Source organism: Recurvomyces mirabilis, assembly GCF_035927965.1.
Source record: "Recurvomyces mirabilis strain CCFEE 5264 chromosome Unknown scaffold_5, whole genome shotgun sequence".
In the NCBI taxonomy this organism is placed as follows: Eukaryota; Fungi; Ascomycota; class Dothideomycetes; order Mycosphaerellales; family Teratosphaeriaceae; genus Recurvomyces; species Recurvomyces mirabilis.
In genome coordinates this window covers 198,874-224,955 of record NW_027041939.1, presented here as the reverse complement: position 1 = coordinate 224,955, position 26,082 = coordinate 198,874, and the positions used below count along the sequence as shown (strand labels likewise).

At 54.5% G+C, this 26,082-nt stretch overlaps 11 protein-coding genes across 11 annotated transcripts; 6 read left to right on the top strand and 5 right to left on the bottom strand.

Moving 5' to 3' along the window:
• Positions 1-404: 404 nt before the first annotated feature.
• On the bottom strand, positions 405-1,152 carry LTS14_002406 (uncharacterized protein; the record flags this gene model as incomplete). The annotated part of the gene is made up of 2 exons (XM_064835112.1): positions 405-653; positions 712-1,152. The coding sequence occupies 2 exons, from the start codon at positions 1,150-1,152 to the stop codon at positions 405-407; spliced, it is 690 nt and encodes a 229-aa protein (XP_064697047.1).
• A 1,055-nt stretch (positions 1,153-2,207) lies between these two features.
• Positions 2,208-3,152, top strand: LTS14_002405 (uncharacterized protein; the record flags this gene model as incomplete). Its single annotated transcript, XM_064835111.1, has 1 exon — positions 2,208-3,152. One exon carries the CDS (start codon positions 2,208-2,210, stop codon positions 3,150-3,152), a length of 945 nt encoding a protein of 314 aa, XP_064697046.1.
• A 356-nt stretch (positions 3,153-3,508) lies between these two features.
• On the bottom strand, positions 3,509-4,095 carry LTS14_002404 (uncharacterized protein; the record flags this gene model as incomplete). The annotated part of the gene is made up of 2 exons (XM_064835110.1): positions 3,509-3,939; positions 4,026-4,095. The coding sequence occupies 2 exons, from the start codon at positions 4,093-4,095 to the stop codon at positions 3,509-3,511; spliced, it is 501 nt and encodes a 166-aa protein (XP_064697045.1).
• Positions 4,096-5,923: 1,828 nt separating this feature from the next.
• Positions 5,924-7,588, bottom strand: DHH1 (DExD/H-box ATP-dependent RNA helicase dhh1; the record flags this gene model as incomplete). The annotated part of the gene is made up of 1 exon (XM_064835109.1): positions 5,924-7,588. One exon carries the CDS (start codon positions 7,586-7,588, stop codon positions 5,924-5,926), a length of 1,665 nt encoding a protein of 554 aa, XP_064697044.1.
• Positions 7,589-8,916: 1,328 nt separating this feature from the next.
• Positions 8,917-9,527, bottom strand: LTS14_002402 (uncharacterized protein; the record flags this gene model as incomplete). The annotated part of the gene is made up of 2 exons (XM_064835108.1): positions 8,917-9,084; positions 9,153-9,527. 2 exons carry the CDS (start codon positions 9,525-9,527, stop codon positions 8,917-8,919), a joined length of 543 nt encoding a protein of 180 aa, XP_064697043.1.
• Positions 9,528-9,711: 184 nt separating this feature from the next.
• Positions 9,712-15,189, top strand: LTS14_002401 (uncharacterized protein; the record flags this gene model as incomplete). Its single annotated transcript, XM_064835107.1, has 1 exon — positions 9,712-15,189. The coding sequence occupies one exon, from the start codon at positions 9,712-9,714 to the stop codon at positions 15,187-15,189; it is 5,478 nt and encodes a 1,825-aa protein (XP_064697042.1).
• Positions 15,190-15,816: 627 nt separating this feature from the next.
• On the bottom strand, positions 15,817-16,416 carry LTS14_002400 (uncharacterized protein; the record flags this gene model as incomplete). The annotated part of the gene is made up of 1 exon (XM_064835106.1): positions 15,817-16,416. The coding sequence occupies one exon, from the start codon at positions 16,414-16,416 to the stop codon at positions 15,817-15,819; it is 600 nt and encodes a 199-aa protein (XP_064697041.1).
• A 304-nt stretch (positions 16,417-16,720) lies between these two features.
• Positions 16,721-18,034, top strand: LTS14_002399 (uncharacterized protein; the record flags this gene model as incomplete). Its single annotated transcript, XM_064835105.1, has 2 exons — positions 16,721-16,840; positions 16,895-18,034. The coding sequence occupies 2 exons, from the start codon at positions 16,721-16,723 to the stop codon at positions 18,032-18,034; spliced, it is 1,260 nt and encodes a 419-aa protein (XP_064697040.1).
• A 2,079-nt stretch (positions 18,035-20,113) lies between these two features.
• Positions 20,114-22,514, top strand: LTS14_002398 (uncharacterized protein; the record flags this gene model as incomplete). Its single annotated transcript, XM_064835104.1, has 3 exons — positions 20,114-20,456; positions 20,534-22,408; positions 22,465-22,514. The coding sequence occupies 3 exons, from the start codon at positions 20,114-20,116 to the stop codon at positions 22,512-22,514; spliced, it is 2,268 nt and encodes a 755-aa protein (XP_064697039.1).
• Positions 22,515-23,237: 723 nt separating this feature from the next.
• Positions 23,238-24,800, top strand: LTS14_002397 (uncharacterized protein; the record flags this gene model as incomplete). Its single annotated transcript, XM_064835103.1, has 1 exon — positions 23,238-24,800. One exon carries the CDS (start codon positions 23,238-23,240, stop codon positions 24,798-24,800), a length of 1,563 nt encoding a protein of 520 aa, XP_064697038.1.
• Positions 24,801-25,102: 302 nt separating this feature from the next.
• LTS14_002396 (uncharacterized protein) lies at positions 25,103-25,651 on the top strand (the record flags this gene model as incomplete). The annotated part of the gene is made up of 1 exon (XM_064835102.1): positions 25,103-25,651. One exon carries the CDS (start codon positions 25,103-25,105, stop codon positions 25,649-25,651), a length of 549 nt encoding a protein of 182 aa, XP_064697037.1.
• Between the last annotated feature and the right edge of the window lie 431 nt (positions 25,652-26,082).

Sequence of the window (26,082 nt, the reverse complement as noted above, 5' to 3'; positions counted from 1 at the left end):
CGCCAAGATCTCTCGAGGCTTAGCAAACTCCAGCTCTGTCATGGTCTCCTCCCACAACAGCTCAATCAATCTCTTTCCTTGTGGCTCGTATAGAAAGTCCGCAAAGCTATTGAGGCACGATGAATCAGCTCCTCACTACTCACCGAAGGGATCAGGGAGAAGGCATGGAACTCACGGATAAGCTTTCCAGCTCGTCAAAAAACACCCATGGCTTTCCTTGCCCTGCACAACCACAGCATCAACATATGTCGAAGCTCCCACCTTCACCGTCCGTCCCGTCATAGCCGCAAAAGCCTTAGCACCCATAGCCGTCAACTTCGGTTGATTAGCTACCGCCTCGGTGCCCTTGACATACCCTGGATCAAGAATATTCACCACCACATCGTCGGCCGAGACGTAACCAATCAGTCTCCAAAGGAAGAGGTGCATGAGGGTTTTGGAGGCGTTGTACCAGGTCGTGGGACTGAAGGCTTGGCATCGTCGAAGGAGGCGAGGATCGGGGAGCCGGGTTTCTTCGGGTTGAGCGGGAATTTGCCGGTCAAGGAGAGGCCGGAGTTCACCATTGTCAGACGGGCGGGAGGTTGACCGGGAGCTCGCTTGGATTGAAGGGTTGGGAGGAGGAGGATCGCCAGTAGGACGGTGGAGAGGTAGTTCTGGAGGTCATGAATCAGTCTACGATATATGGTGTGGCCATGGAGCTTCAGGACCTACCACCTGCATGCTCTCCTCATGTCCAGTCTCCGGAGCTGGAGTATACGAAGGCTTCACGATCCCAGCATTGAGCACCACGATATCGACCGTCGCAGTCTCCTGCTCCACCCGTTGCGCAAAGGCCTGCACAGACTTATAGCTACACATATCGAGCTGCCATACCTCAATTTTCGCCTTAGGATATTGTTTCCTTAGCACCGCTGCAGCCGTCTCTCCCTTCGTTGGCGAGCGAACTGCCAGGATGAGATGGGAAAGGTGGAGCGCTAGAAGCTGTTTGCAGCACTCGAAGCCTAGACCCGCGTTGGCGCCTGTTATGATGGCTGTTTGTGAAGTGAGATCGAGACCGCGTGGAAGGCCGCTGTGCTTTTCCTTGAATTGGGTGCGGTAGAAGAATGTTGGAAAGAAGGATTCATGGCGAGGTGTGAGGCTTTTGGAGCCCATGACGTGCGTGTGGGACGTATGGTATGGCTTTTTGGTCAAGTTGTGTATTGTGTTACAGTTTGCGTGGACGAGGAATGGTCGAGGCTATATATACACGGAACCTAAGTACGGTCGTCCATCAATGGGTAACAACAAGGAGGACAGGCTGATGGTTGATCTCCCCTCCCTGAGTACGACGACACGGGCTTCCTTACTGATCTCGCTTTCGCCATGTCCTCCGCCATCTATTAATCTACCCGCCGGACATTGGTATTGTAGACGCCGCCTTTACCAAGCTGTTGATCTTGTGCAGCTTCGTCCGTAAGCACACGCTATACCTGATTAGGGCAGAAATCGACTTCCGGATATGGATCAACTGAGGCAACCAATATATAAGAATCGCACCGGGGCCAGAAGTAGGAGCATCGGCAAAATGTGGCCATCCTATAAACAGCCCTCATGTGCTATCCTCAAGGCCATCAAAACTCAGCCGCCATTACGAGGACTGCCATAGCCACTGCTACTCATCATCAAGATCTACCTGCTCGGACCCAGACGGACACTGTTATTGAGCTCCTCAATAGCATGGCTGGCCAGGATCCTCACACTGATAGGGTAACGAAAATGCTCAATGCTCCTGGCAAGCCTAGAAGATGAACTCCGGGCCACCATGCTGAGTGTATCGAGTCAGTCGCTCAGAGACCGTTCATAGTACGAGCAGTCTTGAAAACGAGGGAGTGGATGTGTTCTCAGGCATGTAGCTGCAGTAAGATGTACTGGCTGCCCACACGCCAGCTATTCCTCCCACCTTGGCTTCGGGAAGCAGATTGTAAAGTGAAGTTCACATCACTTCTCAGCCATGCCGCTAGTCAGAAAACTGCTATTATCCCATTCACATTCGACGATGCTATTGTCCTATTGACCGCCAGACAACGATAAAAACATTTCATCTCGCCGCAATCAACTCTTTCTCCTTCTTTCACATATCAATCACTTCGCTCAAGAATACAGCTGGTCCTGTACTCACTACACATTCATACCCACGTTCAACAAATCAAATTCCATCCACAGACAAGATGAACACAACGCCCACGCTCCCAAGAGCCACAGTGCTCCAAACCCTCACCAGCTTTTCCAAGGCGAAAGCCCACATCCAACTCCTGCGCTGGACGCAGATGACTTCATCCAACTGGTCCGCCGCCTCAACAAATTACATGTACACCCAAGACCTCCTCGACGACGCCAAATTCGTCCTCTCCGAAGCCCGAGCCGCCTTCGAAGCTCGCAGACGCCTGCACCTGGATGAAGACGACGACTTCAGCGAACCAGAATGGTGCGACGAAGATCTCTGCACCGCTCAGACGGAGTTGGGACGTGTCAAGGTTGTCGCGGCGATGGCGGAGGAGATGTCGCGTCAACTGAATGGTGAGAAGATCCGGGCGAGGAAGGGGATGGATGCCTTTTTGCGCCAGTTCCCGGAATTTGCTCAGGTGGCGAGAAGGACGACGACGACGAGTGAAAGACGCCGTCCCACCGTCTGCGGGGATGGAGATGAAGATGACTGGACGGCTGCGCACAAAGCCAAGCGTGCTCGCACCACCACCACTACTACCAATCCCTCCACATCCTCCGCCCCCGAGGAGCCGACCATAGAGCAGAAGACCAGCAAGGCCCAAATGCAAACCTGGCTCACCTCCGCCAAAGTCGTTCTCACCGACCGCACAAACATGACCGCCTTCCCAACCCCGCCACCTCTCCTCTGCACTACCTTATCCTGCCGCACCACAACCAACGCAGCAAAACTCCGTTGGGATCGTCGGGCACTAGAGGCCTGCGAACACGTGATCCAACTCGCGTTCGAAGACATGGCTGCGAAGCAATTACGCCGGGAGAGGCACGAGTGGCATCCTGATCGGTTTGCTGTTTGCCGTGGCGCGGGGAAGGTTGGCAGTGAGGTGGTTGAGGGGTGGCAGAGGATGGCTGCGGAGGTGTTCAAGGCTGTTAGTGAGATGATGAGGTAGTGTGGCTGAGTTGAGGTGTTGGCGATGAGGGGATTGATGATCCGATGGTTGCGTGCAGTTGGGGGAGAGAACACTCATCGGTGGCGCTGAGCGAGTAGTATAGGGCTGGCTGTCATGGACATGCATATCGACGTTGAGGCGAGTGGTATAGTGGTGTCTGCCGTAAATGTGAACATGAACATGAACATGAACATGAGCATGAACATAAAGTACTTCTCATGCACCCACTACCTCATCCATGCCACGCCAACTCCCCACCTTCGTCCTCACCAACCACCAAGGCCATCACGACACAGCAAAGCAGAGCCAGACCAATTCAACCTAAACAAACTCCACCTCTCTCACTCTCAAATCAATCACACCCTCCCCACCACCCCCGCGACCCCAACCCTCCCCCTCTCCCCAGCCCCAAAACAAGCCCCCCCCTGCTCCAACGCCCCAACAAGCAACCCAATACTCTTTCCCCCAAAATCCCCCGCCGACCTCAACTTATCAAGATCATTAGCGAATTCCCCCGTAGCCTGCTTCAGATAGAAGTCCCGGAAAGCTTGTCGTGGATCCATGATTTCGCGTTTACTGGTGCGAGGAGCTACAGTATCGTCGTCGTGTTCGGTGAGTCTAGCGGATGCTTCTTCGGTTTCTGTATCTGGATCGTTTGCTTGGGCCTTGGTAGTTGTTGAAGATGATGATGCAGGTCCAGCAGGAACTTCGGCAAGAGACCCCTCGCCTTTTCCTGCTGCTACTGCTGACGATGACGCTTCGGAATCAGACTCGGAGTCAGAAGAAACTAAGGACCCCAAAAAGAAGAGAGCCATCAGCATATTACCCACTCAAGATCCTTTCCACATGCCTATGGGTGGCGAAAAAACGCACCCTCCGTCCGCGCCTTCCGCTTATTTCTCCGCTTCGCCGGGGCCCTTGTAGTTGATCTTGTAGGAGCCATTATTGCTGCGTGTGTTGAGTGGGAGAGTCGTATGGGACGTTTCAGGTTACATTCTTTCTCGCATGGACGTTGCGAAAAAAAGACGAAGTTGGAAATGGATTGTGGTCCGTGCGGCGTATGAATTTCCCTCCATGCAGTATACTGTGTAGACCAGAAGCCATGGGATACGTACGGGTATGATGTGTATACTGGTCTTGAGCAGAAGAGAAGAGATCAGACGAGCTGAGACGAGACATTGAAAACGAGAGATACTATAGATGGAGGAGGGGAGAAGTCTTTCTTGTCCATTTTCGAAGCGAGGTAAGGCGATCTAAAGTCCCCCGTGGCAACACCAGACCTCGAAAAAATTTGCGGCTCCTTTTCCAAACCCCCAAGAAAGCTTTTCCGTCTCAAGTTTTTTCCTTCTACCGGATCCCCTCTCCTTCTATCCATCCATGCATCCATCCTTCCTTCCTTCCAGCCGCTCATACGATCAGCCATCAGACGTCAGCCGTCAAGTAAAGCCACGAGGTTATACCAACCCATTGCTTGCTTGCTTGCTTGCAGGCTTGCAGGCTGGCCTCACGGACTGCATCCACTCAGTCTCATCCGTGCTGGCGTTTCATGCTGGTGTCCGTTGGCGGCCGTTCTCTGATGGCTGTTTCGAGGACGAAATATAAGGATAAGGGGCTCCAGACTGATACGGGCGTCTCCATCCCTCCATTCCCGCAAAAGGGTCAAGGGGAAGACGTGATCAACAATTTCCGGTTTGTCGTTTTTCTCGCTCGAGCTGGGAGGATATGCTTAGCGCTCGAGCAGATATTGCATTGGGTTCGAAATTTTGGGCTCGCACTTCGGAGCGGGTAGTGCGAGATTTCCGTGATTATCAGGTCTTGTATTGGATGGCCAAGGAGGTCGGCAAGGCCAAGAGAGGAGAGGAGAGAGAGGTTGTGTTTTCGTTGGTTTCTTTCGTGGTCTGTCTGCTGGGAGTAACTGGCACAGTGGCAGCGGCAGAGGCGTCGGATCAGGTCAGTCCATCCAGAAGTAAGTAGGTAAGTCAGTCGTTGGCCGAAGGCGAGGCGGGTGGTAATCTCCCCTCGGCGCAATCCATCGTAGTCGTAGTCGTAGTCGTAGTCGTAGTCATCGAAGTGTCGGAGGAGAAGGAATTTGGGAAAGAAGGGGCGCACCATAACCCAGACCTAGACCTAGATTCACGCCGCAAGGCCTTTCACGCACAGCACAAGGCTCCCGGTCGGGCCGGTCGCCGTGCCGCGGAGTCAAGTCCAGTCCAGTCCAGCCAAAGCCAAAGCCCAGTCTAAATCATTCCAGTGGGTCGAGGTCGAAGTAGCGGCGTAGGCGTAGCAAGCAAAGGAAGAACAATCAAAAGGCGCACCATGGCTGGAGCATAAGAACCAGCCTAATCATCACATCGTACAAAAAATCGGCGTCGGTATCGGCATCAGTGTCCGCGTCCGCCGCGAAATACCACACCATCACCAACCACCATCCCATCCACCATCCCACCCCCCATCCTACGCCCATTTTGCGCCCAACCCATCCCATCCATCCCGCCGCCCACGCTTTGAGCAAGCGAAGAAAATAAAAAACAGCTCACACATGGCACGCCGGCCAAGGTCTTGAAAAAACGTCCCACCACCCAGCATCAGCATCGCTGCCGTGCTGCCATCCTGCCCATGGCAAACTTGGTAAGAAACGCCAATGAACGCCCGCCAGCCAGCCAGCCCATAAATTCCGACATAGCTCACGAATACATGTCCGCAGTCCCGCAAGCAAGCAAGCAAAGCCAGAGGTATCAAGGACGCCGGGACGATAAGGCAGGTATGGCAGATTATGCCTGCGCCTGCGCTTGCGCCGCCGCCGGACCCTGCTGCTGCTGCTGCTGCCCCTGTCCATAACCGCCCCCACCACCTTGTCTCTGCTGAAACCCATTCTGACCCGGCAGCGTATGATCGCGCGGCGGCCCACCACGGAACCCCCCACCACCACCTCCACCACCTCCTCGCCCACCACCACCACCACCACCCCTCCCACCACGATAACCCCCCGTCCGATTAGCCGGGTTCTGCAAATCCGCACCATTACCCTGCTGTCTCCTCCCCTCCCCCACCCCCCTCTGCCCTTGCTGCTGCTGACCCTGCCCCGGCTGAGACAACTGCTGCTGTCCCTGCCCCTGCAATCCCTGCTGCTGAGGCGCCGTATTAACCGGCCGTGGAATATTCTCCGGCGCATCATAAACATAAAGACTCTTATCGATCGCGGCGGGGATCGCCTCAATCTGCGTCCCCAACTCCTGCTCAATCCTATACAAATTAAACCGATCCTCCCAACTGATCAGATTAATCGCCAGGCCCAAATGGCCGAACCTTCCAGACCTACCGATCCGATGGAGATATGTTTCGGCGTTCTTGGGGAAGTCGAAGTTGATTACCACGTTCACGGCTTGGATGTCGATGCCGCGGGTCAGGAGGTCGGAACAGACGAGGTTGCGGACGGCGCCGTTGCGGAATTCGTGGAAGACGCGGTTGCGGTGTTGCTGGAGCATTTTGGCGTGGGAGTAGAAGCAGGAGTAGCCTAGTTCGGTGATTTTCTTGGCGAGGAGTTCGACGCGCGTGGTGCTGTTGCAGAAGATGATGGATTGGTTGATTTGGAGGCGGGAGAAGAGGGTGTTGAGGCAGTGGACTTTTTGTTTTTCTTCCACGAAGGCGTAGTATTGCGTTATCCCGCGCAGGGTAAGTTCGTCCATGAGATTGATCTCGTGCGGGTCCGACATGTGTTTGTCTTTGAAGTGTTTGACGATGACGGGGAAGGTGGCGGAGAAGAGCATGATTTGGCGGTCTTTGGGGTGGAATTGGAGGAGTTGTTCGATGGGGGAGGTGAACTCCGGGGAGAGGAGTTTGTCCGCTTCGTCCATTATGAAGGTGCCGGCTTCTGAGAGGTCGGCGACGCCCTTTGAGGCGAGGTCGAGGATGCGGCCGGGGGTGCCGACGATCACGTGGACGGTGTCGTTTAGTCGCATGATGTCGTCCTTGAGGTTTCCACCGCCTGTGGCGACCATGACGTTGATGCCGAGGTGCTTGCCGAGGGTCTTGCATACCTGCGATGTCTGCAATGCCAACTCGCGTGTGGGCACCAGAATTAATGCCTGTGTCTTCTCCAGCTTCGGGTTGATGCGCTCGAGGGTTGGTATGAGAAAGGCTGCAGTCTTGCCCGTGCCGTTCTTCGCTCGCGCCAAGACATCCCGACCAGTCAGTGCGACGGGTATGGCTTCCTCCTGGATGGGTGAAGGCTTCTCATACCCCGCCTCGAATATGCCCATCAATAGAGGTCGCTTGAGGTAGAAATCCTCAAACTCCAAGCCTTTCGTCTTGGTGACATCCTCCGTTTGTACCCGTCCATCTTTGACGGGGACCTTGAGATTTGACCGCCAGTTCTCATTCTCTGTGCTGTCGTTCAATGTGCTGCTTTCGAGCCTGCTGGCCAGCTCTGAAGCCATCGAGTATATGTGTGTGGGCACTGCCTGCCAATTGTGTGGAATGTGGATGGTGGGAAGGAAGCTTCGATGTGCTCTGGCTGTTGCAGGAAGGAGGGACCGGCGAGGGAGTAAATGCTTTGATCACGTTATCCCGAGGTGGTCTTTGCGTCTCTGTTTGGAGTATGCGCCTTCCACTTTGGGAGTATGTGCCTTCCACTTTGGGAGATTCGAGGCTAGTATAGTAGGTGCAGTGCAGGACTCTGCTGCAGCGTAAACAGAATAAGAATGTCTTCGTTGTCTGTTGTTGGGTCTTCTGTCGGTAGGCGGTAGAGAAGTGGCTAAGATGTTAGGTGATTGTGACTATGCGACTGATGATGGCAATGATCACAGTATCGGTATAGCAATTTTGCTAGGTAGTAGGAAGTTCTTCAATGGAGGTTGGACAGAGAAGTGTTTGGATTATGGCGGTCGAGAAGCACATGCGGGCCCGCGATTGAAGTGGCCTGTGGCTTTCTGTTTCGCAACGCCAACTTCCGACCACGCACCTCGCACGGTCCAGAATTCAGGCACCCATGCATATCACATTATGTGGAAGGACTTCAAAGCAAGAACTACAATATAGGAACTAGACCACAATCTTGTACAGAGTGAACGATATGCTTCTGAGAGCAGCGTTCAGCGTGAGCTCCAAGATCCGGTCTGCCGCACCCCAGTGCTGAGCTGTACCCATTCGACCCATCAGTAGCCGCCCCTGACCAAACAACACGATGCTAGCCGCGCTTCTGGCAAAATCGATGGAACCCGGCAGTTCCTCTCCATCCCCACCCCAAGCCCCAACAAGACCACTCTCAATCTCCCTGCTTCACAACCGCTTCAAGCCTGACGCGCTACTCCGCTCCGTTCCAGCACTAATAATATGGCGGGTGGAGGCATGACCCCAGCAGAGCTAGAGAAGCAAAATTTTGCATCCCCGGCTCGCATCAGTAGACCTCCAGTCGAGCCCTGAAAAGAACCTCGGCGGAGCAGTGGGCAGGCCGTGCGAAGCTTTTGCCGAGAGGTGATTGTCCGCGCTGTGGATGGCTGACGAAAAGTACGATCGCCCATTAGCATCGGTTTTGGTTTTTGCGGTGACTGCCTTGCGCTGGGAAGGAAGCCGGAGTCAATGCTGTATCATGTAGGGGGACTCCTTTACGAGACCGTGGGCACGACCGCGTTGTCAATGGCCATGGTTGGCTATAAGGCCTGGCCAAATTAGTCGACGGGAAAGACGGAATCTTCGCGCCTCTCCGTCGACACATTCCCTCGGTTGCTCGTGGTCGTCAGAGGCTTGGAAGAGCATCGTCGAGCTTTTATTTCTTGCCTCCTTTCCGCTTGCCACTACTCGCACTCTTCTTCTCCTCCTTCCCGCCAGCGACAGCACCAGCTTTTTCTGCTGCTGCTTGTCCATAGCCGGCGATCAGATCGAGAAGACTGTCATCTTGCTGTGTCTGATCCTGTCCTTGCTCGCCTTGAGCCGTCTGTAACACATTCACATGATCAGTACAACCGCAACCCAACGAGCATATCAAAAAACTTCATGACTCACCTCTCCATTCCCATCCCCACCCTCCTCAATCCCCCCATCAGCATCAAAACCCCTCCCAAACCTCCTCCGAAACCTCCTCAGTCTCCCCGCCTCATCTTCTTCCACATTTAGTAATTTCTGACTACTCGGGTTCCACAACACGGAATTCTTCGTATCGCGCACGGATTTGTAGATGGGTGCGGGTGAGGTCGTGCGGTGGGTGAAGGTGCTGCCGTCGGAGAGGGTGATGAGTTGGGTGAAGGTGTAGGGGCGTTTCGGGCGGCGGAGGAGGGAGGCGGGGCGGGTTTGTTGTCGTTGAATGCGGGTTTGAGTGTGGAGGGGGATGTGGGGGTTGAGGGATTTGGCGAGGGGCCGGGTTGAGGTGGCGAGGAGCATTCTGTTGGTGTTGTGAGGGGGTGCTTCGTGGTGTGGTAGAATTCTAGTGACATGTACTGTATGGTGATGGATGCATTGAAGATGCGGCCGAAACGCGGGAATGCCAAGATATTGGTATGGCATGTCGAGCTTCATCGCCGAGCTATGGATACATGAGCTTTGTCACGTGCCTGGCCTCACCACCATGGCACGCCCGAGTGCAGAGGCTCGACGCTTCTATACCGCCTTCTACCAATGGACTGTCCTCCTCGCCAGGCCTAAACCAGCAACAGCAGGACGAAGCTGCAGACATGCCACCACCAACACCACTCGACGAGCTATACACAGCACCACGAGAAGACGCGAGGAGCAGTCTGTCAAATGGTCGGGTCCACGAATACATAAATTCCCGAAATGGACGAGCATCCGTAGGGTAGAAGGGGAGCATGCATCTTTAGACTTCCTCCGACCATCTGCGGATCCTTTGCCTAAAACGGCAGGCACGCAGTCTGGACAGTATCATGGGAAGCCCTATCGACTTGGCGGCCCGCAATCGCCTCCGCCTCCGCAACCACAAGCGCGACAATCAGGAAGACCACACCATGCCAGCCAGCTCTCACCTGACCAAAATCCCTCCCGCACAACAACCACTTCCTCTTCCCTCCTCACATCCCCAATCCAAACCCACGACGCCAAACCCCCCAATACCGTCCAACTCTGGGACGTCGCGATCCGCTATCGTTCCCCGACCAACAACCTAATAATCGAAATATGTATCCCGCTTGATCGGGCCAATGCCCTGGAGGAGGTTTACGGGAGCGGTTTGGAGCGGTTGGGACGGGAAACGGGAGCGAAGATTGGAATGGGTGCTGCGACGAGGTTGCGGACTTCGAGGAAGGGGGTCAGGGGCTCGAGGGTGACGGGGTTGGTTGTTAGTGGGGGCTTGGAGGGGTGTGCGGGGGTTTTGGAGGTGGTGGAGGGGGTGAGGAGGCAGGCGGGATATACCACGGACATGGTGGAGGATAGGGCTGGCGATGGGGTTTCGGAGGGCATGAGAGTGCGGGCGGCTGCGGGTATCGAGCCCAGGACGGGGGTACAGGATAACGAACAGCAGGGGGATGTTGGGCGGGGCAGAAGCGGTGGTAGTGGTAGTGGTAGTGGTGGTGGTGGTGGTGGTTATGGTGGTGAGGAGATGGCGGCGAGTGGTAGGGTGGGGAAAGAGATGGGGAGGCGGGAAGGTGAAGATCGACGGGCTCGCGATGCTGCTGCTGTGGCGGAGCCTGCGGATCTCTTCGAGGCTTTCAGTACCGCTGTGCCTTCTCCGCATCTCGACCAAGCTTTGGGTACTCGCACGCCTGCTCCCACTCTCCGCCAACTCCCCAACATCCATAAGCCTTCTCCCTCCCCTCCCCAATCTTCGCGTACGCCCACACCAGCTTCTCCTCCCGACCTCCGACCCTACAAACTCCTCGCCCGCCCTCAGAAAGCCGGAAAGGTAACCTACGATCTCTGTCTCCCGCAAGACCGCCTGCGAATCCTACACGCCACATACCGCCCCCAGCTCGAGGGTCTCAGCACGTGGAAACATGCCGGGATGAAACTTCAGGTCCGAGGGCCTTTTCAGCCGCACCGCGAGGATGGAAGTGAGGAGCCGCTTTATTGTGTCGCCATTTCTGGGCCTACGCGAGCTGCGGCGAGTGTGAGGACGATTATACGGTCTTTGAAGGACGAGGCACGGTTTCTGAAGTTGACGAGGCTTGTGGAGAACAGGAGGGGGCTTGGGGATGATGGAAAGGCGGTAGTATTAAGTTCGCTTGAGGTTCGGACGGTTGAAGTTCTTCCTACCGCGAAGTTAGAAGTTTCTGTGCCTATTTTGCGGGCGAGGACGGCAGGAGGGGAGGGCGGGGTGGTGGAGGTGGTTGTTGAGGCTTGGAAGGTGGGGGGAGAGACGGAAGAGGGGGTCGTGGCGGGCTTGAAGGATCGGTTGCAGTTTTCAGTTGAAATTCGCTTTTCTGAGCCGTGGGAGTTGAAGGATGGGAGGGTGGTGAGGGCTTTGGTCTTGGAAGGTGGGTGGATGGGTATGGAGGCTGTGCTTCGGAGGCTGAGGAGGAGGAGGAGGACGGCGAAGGGGCTGACTGAGGAACGGATGGAGGTGGCGCAGGTGGAGGGGGGTTCTGGTGCTGATGAAGAGGCCGATGGGGTTGGGGTTTCGACGGTGGAGGAGGGGTACTGGGAGACTGCGGCTTCTGTTGCGCCGCCGTACTCGATGGACCATGATGGTGTCGAGGCGTGGGATTCGTCTTCCATACCTTCAGAGATGTTGTCCGGGGAGTCGACTTCTTCGCCTACGTCAGCAATATTACCAAGGGACACGGCATCTTCTTCCCCTGCGGCGATGTCATCCAAGAAGACGGCATCTTCACCTCCAAACCTTAGTGGAGTTCCAAGGACAAAGGAACCATCTAAATTTACAGTGGAGCATGGGAAAGTGCCTGTCAAAGCTCCATCGAAGCACGACTGGGTAGTCGTGGCCGAGAGTGCCGAGAGCATCACTCTTGACATCACGATCTGGCGTGATCGGTTGGATCTATTGTACGCGATGCGTGGGCCTAAGCTCGAGGGCCTGATGACGGGCAAGTTTGAGGGGGTGCAAATCAGCGTCCTGGACAACCCCACCCCAGGCTCTGTGACCACTGGCGCTTCGCACGATGTTGGAGCCGAGCAGGCTAGGGCGGTTGTGCGGATCGCCGGTCCGCCTCTTACGGCTAGGAAGGCTCGGGATGCTGTTTGGTTGGTTCAGGGTGAGAGGGGGTTTGCATACCAGAAAGCGCTTCTTGAGACGGAGGCGGTCGCGGGTGAGGAGGATAGGGAAGTCGCTCGTTCGGCGACGGTACTCAAATGGAAGAGGTCTGTGAGGTCGAGAGAGGCGCATCCCGTGAGCACGATGCCGCTGCTGGGTTACGCCGTGAGGGCGCGTTGGGAGGATGAATTGGGTGGGACTCTGGAGATGGTGGTCGCAGAGCGGAGGGTGCCAGGGTCTGGGGATGTAGAGGTCGAGTTGTTGAGAGGGTTGGAGAAAGCCGTTAAGATTGACGCTTCGCAGATGTGGGAGAAAGATGGGGAGGCTGTGAGGTCTGTTATTGTTGAGGGATCGTGGGAAGGGATCGCGCGTGTACTTTCCAAGGCAAGGGGCTGGGGAGGGAAGGGGTGGGAGGCTGTGACGGCGGGACAATCGACTGCAGTGGCTGAGGAACTGGAGCACGCTGAGACTACGACTACTACCTTACTAGATGATACAGCCAAGGAAATCGAGGTACCAGCCACCGAACATGAGCACTTGGACGTTGTTCCTGACCCTCGCGATCCTAGGCACCCAGCCCCAAAATGGTCGGAGCATAGGGCTCTTGGGACTGAGCGAGATGGGGCCGCCACTTCTGCAGTGGTACGTGGATCCCGCAGCTTCAGCACTGTGAATCGCGCCCGATCGTATCCCACGCAAGCCTCTGCGCCGCAACATGACGATTCGCTTTCTACGGCCGCACTGTCGCCAACGAACCCCGCGAAGCCGGTGTCACACGACGAGCATGAGCACAACAACATTGAAATTGTCGTTCTGCCGCTCTACGTGCGTCCGCACTTAATTGGCAAGAATGGCGAAACCCGTGCGCGCATCATCAGCCAGTCGGGTATTAAGGACCTCCGGATTGCTTCCAGTCCGAGAGGCCTGGAGCATACACAGGTCTACATCACGGGCGACGATCCCCGAGCGCGCCGCAAAGCCGAGGCGCTGGTGCAGGAAGTGTATCAGTGGGCTGTGAGGATGGATCCTCATCTCACTTATCTCTGGTTCTGGCGAAGTAAGGTCAGCTTGGGCCACGATGTTTCCGCATCTGCTTTCGAGCAGCCAAAGGCGAGATTCGTGGCTGTTTTACGCTTAGCTGATCAGGATCGGAAAAGGCGGGCCAGGATCAAGAGGTTTGTGCTGGGCGGGGCTGAGAGGTATAGGCTTCACCGCACGGCGGTGAGGAGCTTCACGGAGATCAAGTCATTCTGGGGCAGGCATGGCGGGTTCTGGGTCAGTGGGTATGAGATGAGGGATGTGGAGAGGGCGGTGCTGTTGTTGAGGATGCAGATTAGGCAGATGCCGGATGCTGATGAGAGGGAGAGGGAGGGAGGGGAGGTGACGGAGACGTTTGTTGAGAGGGCTGTTGCGGACGGGAAGGGAGAGTTTGTGAAGGTGGAAGGGTCGGAGTGGGGCAGTGAGATAAGTGGAGAGCAGGAGAGCGGATCAGGATCAGTCCGTGATGGAGAAGGTAGGGCTGTGCAAAGCGGCGCTGGAAGCGCTGGGGCGGGTCAGAATGCTGGTGAACAGGAGGTTCCCTCGGAAGAGTTTGGGGACAGCCTTTACGATTCCCAGGTCGTACTTGTACCTCACGCAGGACTGCAAATGCAGAAGGATGTTGACGATTTCCTGCTGCGTGACGAGCGAGCCGCCCTTGAGCTTATCTCGCAACAGACTAATTGTCAAATTTACAAGCGACAGAGGCCCAGTGCTGGTGTCTGGGTGATGCGAGGGCGCAAAGACGACCTGGAGCGAGCCAAAATTCTCCTGCAGAAGCGGTTGGATGTCGCGCGGGAAATACTGGGCATTGCCAAGCTCAAGCTTCCGCGCCTCTTGCTCGAGCTATCTTCACGTATCGTTGACGACGACGAACGTACGCAGAGGCACAACGTAGAGCTGGGGAATGACGTGCGTGCGGTTTCTCGTCCTCTCACCCAATCCGTCGTCCTCATCACAACTCGCATGCCAGGATCGACTCCAGGCGACACTTCGGGCCAGGAGTTTGCGGACTGCCGTGGTGTGACAGTATCGTCCTTCACGACCGTCACGATACAGCCAGTACCAGTCGTGTCCTTCAATCTGAAGCTGCCTTCGCGCACCTGGGACGCTATGGAGCGCTCTGGACGTCTGTGTATACATGCCATGGCTGCCACGCCTGAAGCGGCGGCTATCACCCACGTCTTCACCCAGAAACACGATCTGCCTAGCCATCCCTTCGGCGAGTTGATTCACAACGGCATCAACGTTGTCGTTCCGAGTGACGATGACACCTCTCCGCCACGCATCAAGACTAAGACGGGCGCGGTACTCGCGCGTGTCGAGTGTAGGATTTTGATGGAGAAATCCGTCTTTGTCGGCGACCATGTTGTTGTCTTTGCGGAGGTGTATGGTGTGGCATTGCCGGGAGTGGCGAGGGATGCGTCTCGCGCGGAGATGCTAGAGCGCTTGGAGGAAGCGACGGGATTGGCTTATGCAAAGAGGGGGTTTAGGGGTATAGGCGAGGTGATTGAGGTGTCACCACAGTGGGAGAAGCCGGCGGCTCATCAGGTTGAGATGGTCGATGGAGTGGAGGGGCCAGCGAAAGTAGACACTCCAGCTACTACCCCGGCTTCTGTCACATACGGTGCACATGCTGCAGATCCTGGCACATCTGCCCACGACGTGGAAGCAGACTCCAGGACCGGGAACAAGCGCCGCCTTGCTGCCATTGCTAATGAGGAAGACGATTATGATTTTGGCTTTCTTCGGGATCGGGACGCTGGAAAAGATCTCGAGGACAGCGTTTCGGAAATTTTGGAGGTGGGCTCGAAAAGTCATCGGCCGCATAGAACTAGTCGTTGAGAGTCTTCGGCTTCGTTGTCTGGCCTTGGTCGGCAGCAGAGGCGGGACTTCGGTACCAGCCATGTCCCAAACGGCATAAAGCAGGTTTTGTTGCGCCCATGATAGCATAGTGAATCGACTTTCTTGGTCAGTTGACTGGAAGCGAGATCTTAGCGAAATCGGGAGACTATCGTTATCATGGTCGAATTGTGAGTGCTATTAGCCGCGCGGAAGACAGCATGACGTGCTAGACACATCCTTGAGCGTGCTTTGGCCGGCGACTTACTTACAACAGATAGCCGCCTCAAAATTTGAATAGGCGATCGCTGTCATCGAACGCCGTTGTTATCCGCGCCGCAATGATCTGACACAAACGCTACGTACTGGCGCGCACTGTGGACGGAGAAAGTGATGGAAACACGAATGCGGATTGTGTCTAGGAGGCCACATGGCTGGAGTCTTTGTTTGCTGACTGAGAGGCTATGAGGTAGGAGGGTAGTCGAACGATAGCAACGAGCGCTCAAAAGGAGATAGCCACGTCTTGCCCGAAGCTGAGAGTGGCAGAAATGATGCAGAAGGCGACGGAGTACTGCGAACCGGTGAACATCACATATATACCATGTTCGCGAAATGTAAATATAGCTGATCTCAATAAGCTATACAAAGCCCATGAAACCCATGCATAAATTGGGAGAGATCCTGCGCAGTAAAACGCTGGCCCTCTCGAGCTTGGACTAGCTCTGCGAAAGACTCCTTCAATCTTGCTACAGACTTCAGGATACGAGGATGTTGATCTGCTTCCACAGCATTGCCCTCCACGGACAGCACACCTTCCCGTAGGTCAAGCATGATCTTCACCCATCGCCGACTGAGCATATGTCCGAATGGGACTTTGGTCCATCCGCAAATGGCGAGGAACCTCAGTCTGCCAACGTTGATGTCTCCGATAGAGCGTAGCCATCGTTTGGCTATCAGCAGATCCTCTTGGTCCGAGACTTCGGCCAGGAAGATGTTGTTCGAGTAGAACGTTGCCAGGGCCTCGTTCCGAAGTTGCTGGTTTACCTTTGCAATGGCTGGCTGTGATGCGCTAATTTCGGAGCGGAAGCAGTCGTGGTTCGTCAGCATGGTTATTGTGTTGTGAGGCTTTAGCACTAGAAGCTCGTAGATTGTTTCTCGTAATTCGGCTGGGAGGTCAAGGAAGCCTTTCCTGCTCGTAGACGTAATCTGCTTTTGTTGTTGTTCATCCATCGTGGCGTCAATGATTCATCCGGGCGACAGGCAATAGTCTCTTGTTGCCGAAGCTGGAAGGTATAACGCCGCTGGAACAGGTTGATTCTGACACCTTACAACGCTTTGTGCACAAAATGACAGCAAGTACAGGAGAGTGGGCTTAGACATAAGGTATCGATCGAGAGATTGTTCTGATATGAAGGAACGTGCCAACTAACAGACTAACCGCGTTAGGAGTAGCGTCTTCTCGATTCAAGACAAAATCTTGCCTCATGTAAAGGACACTGTGCAACCAAGCGTTATACACCTTGACGTCTACAAAATGATGGCAGATTACGACAGCGAATCCTCTGGCGCGGAAGATGTCGAAACAAATGTCCTGCTTGGCTATGCTTCAAAGGAACCCACCAGTGACGAGTTCAGCCAACTCGGCGGACATCCTGTATGCGTACCGCCATCAACACACTGACATCAAAGATGACTGACTCATGAGTAGACATGGGTCGATGGACTTACAGCACCCAATGGTACCTTTGCAAAGTGTAAAGTGTGCAATGGTCTAATGAACCTGTTACTCCAGCTGCATGGCGATCTACCCCAGCGCTTCCCTGGTCACGAGCGACGGTTGTATATATGGTCGTGCAGGCGGAAAACTTGCCGACGGAAGGGTGGCAGTGTCAGGGCGCTCCGAGCTGTCAGAAGTAGTGCCATCGCAGCAGTGTCGAAGCCACCTGCAAAGGTTGAGCATGAAATCTCGCCTCCATCAAAGCCATCCACAAATCTGGGTGAGACACTCTTCGGAGTCCAGTCGTCTAGTGGCGCACCATCGAATCTATTCGCAAGCAGTAACGGTTCTGGATCAAGCGCGAATCCATTCGCCCCAGCCTCGGCCAAACCTGTGCCAAAATCGGACGACACCGAGTCTTTGGCGCAGACCTTCGCAGAGAAGGCACGTATAACACCTCCAGAACCAGCGCCATCAATACAGGCTGTAGCTTTGCCACCTCCAAATGAGCCTTGGCCCGATCACGCAGCTTTCCCTGAACCATATCCGGCATATCATCTCGATGCGGACAAGGAGTACCTGGAACCGGAAGTACTGGCAACTCCTGCCAATGCTCGCCTGGATGATACTGCATCAAACGGCGCCGAAGGCACTAGTACGGCCGACATGAAGGATGCATTTGAGAGCAGCATGGACAAGACGTTCCAGCGCTTCGCGGATCGGCTGTCACAAAACCCGGAGCAAGTACTACGCTATGAGATCGGAGCTCAACCCGTGCTATACGCACTCAAGGATGCAGTCGGAAAGCTGCTTGCCCCAACACAAGAGCAAAATAATGCCAAGGTCCGTGTCGCCAGCAGCTCGAAGGGTAGTGCAGGAGCACTGGCGAGAGTACCTAGATGCACCAATTGTGGTTCTGCCAGAATCTTCGAGTTGCAGTTGACGCCGCATCTTATTACTGAGCTAGAAGCCGACGAGATGGGTGTAGAGGGCATGGATTGGGGTACCATCATCCTCGCTGTGTGCAGCGCAGATTGTCAGCCCAAGGACAGCAAAAGTGGTGAACTGAGCTACGTCGAGGAATGGGTAGGAGTGCAGTGGGAAGACTTAGAAGAGAAGCGTAGGCCATGATGAAGGCCATCCTAACGATTACTCGCGCACTGTGCCGGGACACTGATCTACAGTGCTACCAATTGTGCGCTACGATGCGGTCTCGAAGCAGGCGATCGCTTCTGGCACTTCTGTTACATCGATCGACCACGTTGCTCACTTGCCTAGGCTCTATGCAGCCATTACACGAGGTTCGCTGCTTACGGAAGGCTTCGCATGAATGATTGAGTCAGAGAGTGCCTGCTCATAGACGGGAACTAAGACCACGCGAGGCGCCACAACGTGTTCCGTGAACACTACAGGATGTCTTGATTTTCGCCGACATCATGGTCTCAGCCAGAAGGCTGTGCCGTCTTGTCAGACGCACCGGGCTGGAAGACATACGAATGCGTCGAGCGTCGCAAAAGCCAGCGAGCCCGGAAAAGTGGCCAACTCGTCCGGCAGCTCATTCGCTCGTGTGGGAGACCGTGCCTAGCATCCCAGCTGGCATCCCTCATCATTGTTGTATGAATCGTGGGCTTTGGCCACTCATAAAGCTCTCACTCCTGCCATGTAGACAGCGACATGATAGTACTCCTGGCCTGCTTTGTGGAAGACGCCTCAAATCGGCGTTCTCGGCACTCTAGCCCGTCCGTCAACCTCGCTCAGTGACCACTGCAAGTTCGAGTCTCGAGCAGTCCCTTTTCCCAGTCCATTGGTCTGCCCATCGGCTAGAAGCACTATCCTCACGCCAGTACCACCAATCTGTCCGCTGTACTGGGACATTCACTAATTGCCTGCTTCTGGAACTGCCTGCCTCTCTACGTAGGGCTGGGCGTTGACGGACTTCGCCTTCTGCTTGTTACAAGCGCGGTCGCCTGTTCTATTCGTCAGCTGTCATCTTGCTGTCGTCGAACGTCTCAATACGGATCAAAGTGCTTGTGCTCTCTTCGGACAGTTGATGGACCGTTCTGACAGGGCCGAATCTATGCGCATCATGCTCCCGAAGACAGGACCACCTCGAATGACATCTACCGGCCCTTCCCACACCATATTCAGTGAGCTGTATAGCCTGACGAATCTGCGTGGCTATCGAGACTTCTGCAGGTGTTTAGTACCTGCTCGAAGTTGTCAGGGGTTGCTGCTATGGCCAAAATGAGATCACGAGATTCGCTTCTGCACCCGCTCTGCCCTTATGGTGAACAAGGCTTATGCATCCTTTGTCTGTCATTGACAGCCATATATCAAGTGGCATGAGCGGCGCTGCGCTAGAAAGAGTTGTCGAGTTCGAGAGCGTCTCAGAACCACGCGACACGCACGTGGTTTGTGCCACGAAGCCGAGCCTGCGAGAACAAAGAAGTTGAGCGTACAGTGGCTGTGTTGGTGAAAGCAAGAAAGCAGGCTGATGCGAGGGCGGCAGTGCTGTTGTGTTCTACTCAGGGCCCAGATTACCATGACTTCGTTCGCGACGCCTACTGCCAGCACGACCACTGCCTAGCAGTCCCAGCACCAAGGCCATCAGCCTGCTATACTCAGATACGAGATCTTGGCGTACGATGCTGATGTCCTTCTACTACTAGGGTTCTACCTTGGGCTCAAACGAGGAGGTCGCACTGTACCACGCTAAGTTCAGGCAATCAGTATACATCGCACCTGTGACGATCGAGGAGATTCATGGCCGATCAGCCGGGTCATCCAGTCGATGTCGTCGGTGCCGTGTACTGAGTCGCTTAGCACAACCATGGCGATAAGAGTCGTCGAAAGCGATGTTTTCACTGTTGTGCAAAGACGCCTCCGTACTGATCTACGCCCTCGCCGATTTCAGTGACGTGAAGGGAAGAAGTGATCGCTGATGAGTTCACAGCTCGATCGTGGTGCTCATAAGCGACGCCATGTTCATTCACATGAGTTGGGCTTGCATTAGCACATGTCTACGCCTGTGCAGTCACTGCCGCGGACTCCGGTCCGCTTTGACCCCTGATCATGAGACACACCAAGTCTCATCAGCTCTTTCTCTTACTTAAAGAACCGTGGCCTCCTCCTTCCTTGTGCTCCATATCACGACATCAGTTTGCTCCTCTCTTCGATACATCACTGCTCTCCAGCATAACATATATCAAGATGAAGATACTTTTCTTGTGCACTGCGCACAACTCCCTGTCTCAGCGACTCTTCTTGGCGCTCTCCGGTTCCCACAATGTCAGCATCGAGTACGCTCTTTCCGATGAGGTGATGATCTCCGCAGCTGCTTTGGCCAGACCCGACATCATCATCTGCCCTTTCCTCACGACTTTGGTACCGAAGGTGCTGTACGAAAAGTACCTCACACTTATCATACATCCTGGGCCACCTGGAGATGCTGGTCCTAGCGCGCTCGACTACGTCCTGATGGGCGATGACGGCTCAATAGATGATGTTGATGATCTAATGCTACAGCTCGATCGCAAAGAAAGCACTACCGGGCGTAGGTGCTGGGGTGGTATGTCAACGACGTCTCCAACCCGCATTCTCAAGGAGGAAAGGGCTAACATAAGGCTCCAGTCACTGTGTTGCAGGCCATTGAACAATTCGACGCCGGTCCTGTATGGGCATTCGACCAATTCCCCATCGACATTGATGAACCAGGTCTAACAAAGTCGAGTCTATATCGTGGGGCAGTCAGCAACGCAGCCGTCGCCGCCACAGTGACAGCACTCCGTCGGATACAAGATGCCGCCCTCAGCTCTGCACACGATTTTGCGGGTGCTCCGAAAGTCTACTCTACTCAACGTGGAAGAAACAGTCCTATCACCTGGTCATCGCAATTGACCGCCGACCCGAAGTTTGCCGTACTCTCTGTCAGCGACCACTCACCATTCCTTGGTGGCAAGCTCCATCATCGACCACTCCTCAAGGCCGCGAGTCGCAGCTTCGACTTGACGAAACACAGTGCGCAACAAGTATCACGCCGCATTCGATGCGCCGACTCGCAGCCCGGTGTACTCAGTGCCATCTTTGGACCAAGCCTCTATCTCTACGGTGGCACTATCGAATCTGGCTCGCCAACCTTACCGAAGACGAAGCTATTCGTCGGCAAGACACGCATACTAGCAACCCGCAACGAGTCTGTCTGTGTCGAGGCGGCCGATGGTAATGGTGTCTGGATCACGCATGTTCGCCGTCCCAAGACCAAGACAGATAAGGCTCTTTGGCCCAAGGTGCCCGCAACGAATGGCCTCCTCGAGCTTGGCGTCATCAATCATGCCGATGTTCTCTGTCTCGACTCGCCTCTGCTAACAGACTGGTCTCGAGTGTCGTGGGATACCTTGCAAGAAGTGTGGGTCGACTTCGTCACCGACAAGCATGGCAACACCTCTGCATATCTCCACTTCGACATCTACAACGGCGCGATGTCCACCAACCAGTGTAGTCATCTCCTCTCGGCCATGGAGTATATAATACAACGGCACGCTACTGGACATCCTATCCGCGCCGTCGTCCTCATGGGAGGTGCGTACTTCAGCAACGGTATTGCTCTCAACGTCATCGAAGCCGCAAGCGACGCTGCCACCGAATCCTGGCTCAACATCAACCGTATCGATGACCTCGTCCAGATGATTCTCCAGGAGTTTCCACGACGCAACATCATCACTGTGGCTGCTGTACGAGGGAACGCTGCAGCTGGCGGAGTGGCCTTTGCCGCAGCCTGCGACTACGTTATTGCTGGATCGAAGGTCGTTCTCAACCCGGCCTACCGCGCCGTTGGCCTATATGGCTCCGAGTACCACACTATCTCCTACTTCGGTCGTTGCGGGACGGCGAGGGCCAAGCATCTTCTGCGAGCCATGAAGCCCATGAGTCCATCTCAAGCTCAAGGTTATAGTCTCGTCGACTTCGTCTTCCCTTCTGGTCCAGAGCTCGACAATTGCATTCGCTACCACGTTGAGATGCTTGTTAAGAACGGCGATCTCAAGCGTGGTCCCTGGAAAGCAAGCGTTGACACATCAGCGGCCTCCTTGGCCAAGGTACGAGCTATGGAGTTGAGTGAAATGAGCAAGGACTTCTGGAGTGCTCGTTCGGTACGATATCACAGCCGTCGCTTCGACTTCGTACGCAAAGTCAAGCCGCGCCAGACTCAGCTGCGATTCGCCACTCATCGTCGTCTGCAGCAGGGTGTCAGCATGCACGATGAGGAGGAGCTTGATAGCTTCGACGATGTATCGTACTACGAGCAGCTGGCCAAGCGTCTGGCAGCTGATGCACTTCGTGACGAGGTCCGTGGCGAGATGAGCTCAATGGTTGCTCGTTGGACAGAGCAGGAACAGATGGAGAGGGTTCATCGTCGCGGCTCCGTGGCCTTGCAGTTCGAGCAAGAGACTGCTCGCGTCGCCCTGCCTGGTGCTGAGCGTAAGACCGAGACTGTGTTTTCCTGCTACTGTAAGTGCAATGCCGTTGTGTGAGATAATACTGGGATCATACTGACATTCTTTCAGACAACCCTATTGATAACGGCATTATCACGCCACCGACGTCCCCAGGTTAGGTCGCCAAAGATGACAAGGACATCACCAACTGCATACATAGACTGGCCTAGTGAGGCGTGTGGGTTTGGGACGGCTCCATTCTTACGCTTCAGAAGCCTGGTCCGCTAATAGTCTTGTTGCTACGTTGTACCACATAATTTACTGCGAACGAACTGCAATAGATCCCGTTCCAGCATTCCGTCCAAGTCATTTCGTAGCACCAACGTTCCCTCCTTGCTGGTACGCCATATTTGACATATCTGTACAGACTTTACACAGTGCTCATGATCGTACCTGTGGCGTTCTCATCGCAGCGGCACCCTGCATAATGCAAGCGACTGAGCACGCGACGCTATACCCAAAGTATGAGATCTATTCTAGCCTCAACGTTTCTCCGCGACCGTTTCTATCTCACAGATCGGCGAACCACGAAAAGGCTCCCTGCTGACTGTGTTCCAACAGTAACAGGAGCCGCCGCCCAGCAAGCAAAGCGCCTTGGCTTACCATGGCGCAGTTATCGCAGGGGAAGTGCTCAGAGTGCGCTTCAGCTGCTCCTTTACAATAAATATTCATACTACGTTTTTCAGGTCCTGGCGAGCCCAGCAGATCGAAGTGCTTGTTCCTGTCGGACCTCTCCCGGAACGTTGTTTCAGGCTAACTAATACATCCCGGTAACATTTCTCTACCGACAGGTCCCGACACTCGTTCTGCCGCATAGATAACGGAGTCGTACCTGGGACAAGATGGGTCGCGCAGGACGCTCTCCTCGACACTCGACGACGCACGCTTCGATGTTCAGCTACCCGGTCACAAGGAGATATCCTTTTCGATGGATCACGCCGGTCGTGATTATCGGGTTCGTGGTCGCCACTATACTGTTCACGTTCCTGAACTTTGTTTCCACAGGATACACGCTGGTCAACGAGGAGAGCTGGAACCCGAATGCCACTGTTAGCAGTGGCGTATGGATGAATCACTGGCCATCCTTTCTCGTGAGCAAAGTCGAACCATCGTGCGAGCCGATCAATGTTCAGGTCGGCAGCGAGTTCTTCACGAATCAGACGGCTCTCAGATACACCTTGACTGATGTATGGCAAACCAGCCAAGGTGGCGCCGGAGCTGGAAATGGCGTTGCTTCGTCTTTGACCTACTTCAGCAATCTCATCGAGAACTGCAGTGTCAACTCTGTGGAAATTGACTATGCCGCCATGGATCGTTCAGCCTCACAGTTTGCATATTCGGAGTGGGGAGCTGTGGTTCGGACATATGCTACTTGCACGATCCTAGGATCGGGCGGCTTGACCAACTTCAATATCACCCAGGAGTATGATTATGTACCGTCCGACATCTCGTTCTCGACACTTTACACCTTCTTGGGGACCAATTTCCTCTCCCGTAACAGGACAGATAAGTCCAGCCTATGGTGGGGCGAGTCTCTGATGTCTATGTACTGGACGCATAGCACATACCAGATGCAGACAATTCGAGAAAATCAGACGACCAATGACGCGCCTGGCATCCGAAAAGGCACACTTTACTTCTACCCCAACGACGATAGGACTATCACCAACATGACCGACCCAGACTTCTTCGAGTGCGACTATCGGTTCATCATTGATAAAAGTCAAGGAGCCTTTGATGTAGTGTTTCCTGGCACCTACGGCGAGTACAGGTCCCAGACGCGACTATCGACACTCGTACAGCAGGCATCCTATCCAAATATCTGGACAGAAGCAGATGCTCTTGCGAAAGCTGCATACTCTACGGTCATGACTGACCTGGGGCAGACGTCTGCTAAAAGTAATCTTCTAACGGATCCCGCATCGTTGTCATTCTTCACGACCAATTTCACCGAAGCGACACGCAACATTGCAAACGCATATCCTGGACCAGCGGATCGCCCCTATGGTACAGAAGACAGCGGACCATTGGGCACCACGCCATCAGTGATAAAGACCAAGTATCTGTGCCAAGTACCTCAACGCAAGCCCGCCGGAAGTCTGTTCGTCTCCATTTTGGTCGCGGACTTGGTCTTCCTCCAGGCCCTGTGGTTCGTGTTCATCTACGTGGTGGATATGTTCTTTTTACGGAGACATCCAGAACGCAATCACTGCGAGGGCTGTGTCGTAGATGCGAGGATGCGAAATCTTGGGCCTGATACATTACCCCTCACGAAGGAAGATGCTGAGGTCGAGATGGGTGGGCTCAGGCCAAGATCTTCCGAGTCTAGGTCGAGGAGTGTCAGTCGTTCTAGGCTGATGGCGCAAAGTATGGATATGGGTAACCGAGATTTCTATCGGCCATGACCATGTAGAATAGAGCAGAGGTCTTCTTGGACTGCATCGATATCGGGAACATCGACACTGTCTTGTCGTTGATTCGGCAAATGTCGTGCTTGCAAAGGCGACCTATCCATTTCTTGGCACTTTCTCGCTTCAATGTACCCTTGATCGACTTCACCATGACATCAACCATGACACCCACCAGCATAATCACGTCGTCGATATAGAAGGCAGCGTAATGACCTGCTCCGTACTCTGTGTAAGGTAAAGTTCTTTCGCTTCACTCGCTTCATCTTGTCGTACGAGGATAGATGATACAATTAAACATGTCGTCGACTCAACCTCCTACAGTCATGTCCACTGAGCAGACATTAGAAGAGCAAAGGAACATCGACGTCTGCAAACAATACATGTCTGTGGCATACTCACCCGAACACAACAAAGGTGGCGCATCAGTAGAACATCTCTGCCACGCCGACAGCTGGTTCTGGTCTCCCTCGACCTTTCCTAACTGCGAAACACCAATGGCCTACGCCGACTCCCACGCTCACGTAATGCGCTCCGTACCCAACCTCCACATCCTCCGCTACGACCAGTGCTTCGCCAGAAACGGCCATGTTCTACTACGCTACACTGCTGAGGGCGCCTTCAAGGGCGAGCCATACATGGGCATCCAGCCTAATGGCAATCATGCGCGCTGGAGCGCTGCTGCTATATTTGAGGTAGAGGATGAGAAGATAAAGAGTTTCACGAAGGATTGGGATCAGAAGGTCATGCAGATACAGCTTGGTTGGGCTCCTGTAGAGAAGAGCGAGAACCCAAGGTGGAGTCTAAAGGCGCTCAAGGACCCGGAGGGCAGCAGGAGAAAGGCGTAGGATGAGTGTGAATATGTGCAATGATGGTTATATGCGGGAGAAGTATTGTATTAGTGTCTCGTAAATCTCCTCGTTCTCCTCGCTACACACGAAGCTATAGATATTTGCAGGGTGGCACTGCAAAATCGACCAGCTACGCGAGCCTGGGCCGAAAGTGGACCACTGTCAAGTGGGAGACTCTGCAGGCTGTCGTGATCGCTGGAACTCCATGAGCAATGGTAGAAGTCCGCCGCATGTAGGCACCGGCAGCAATGTATCACTTGATGCTGTATGGACCGGACACAAGTGTCGACAGACCCCAGTCATCGTCACACGGGGACATCCTCCTGGTCTCTCCCTCTCTCTCTTTCTCTCCACAGTGAGATCGCTCTGCACAGGTACCTAATGTCTGCTCGACATGATCACAGCAGCTTAAACATCGCCTTCATTCT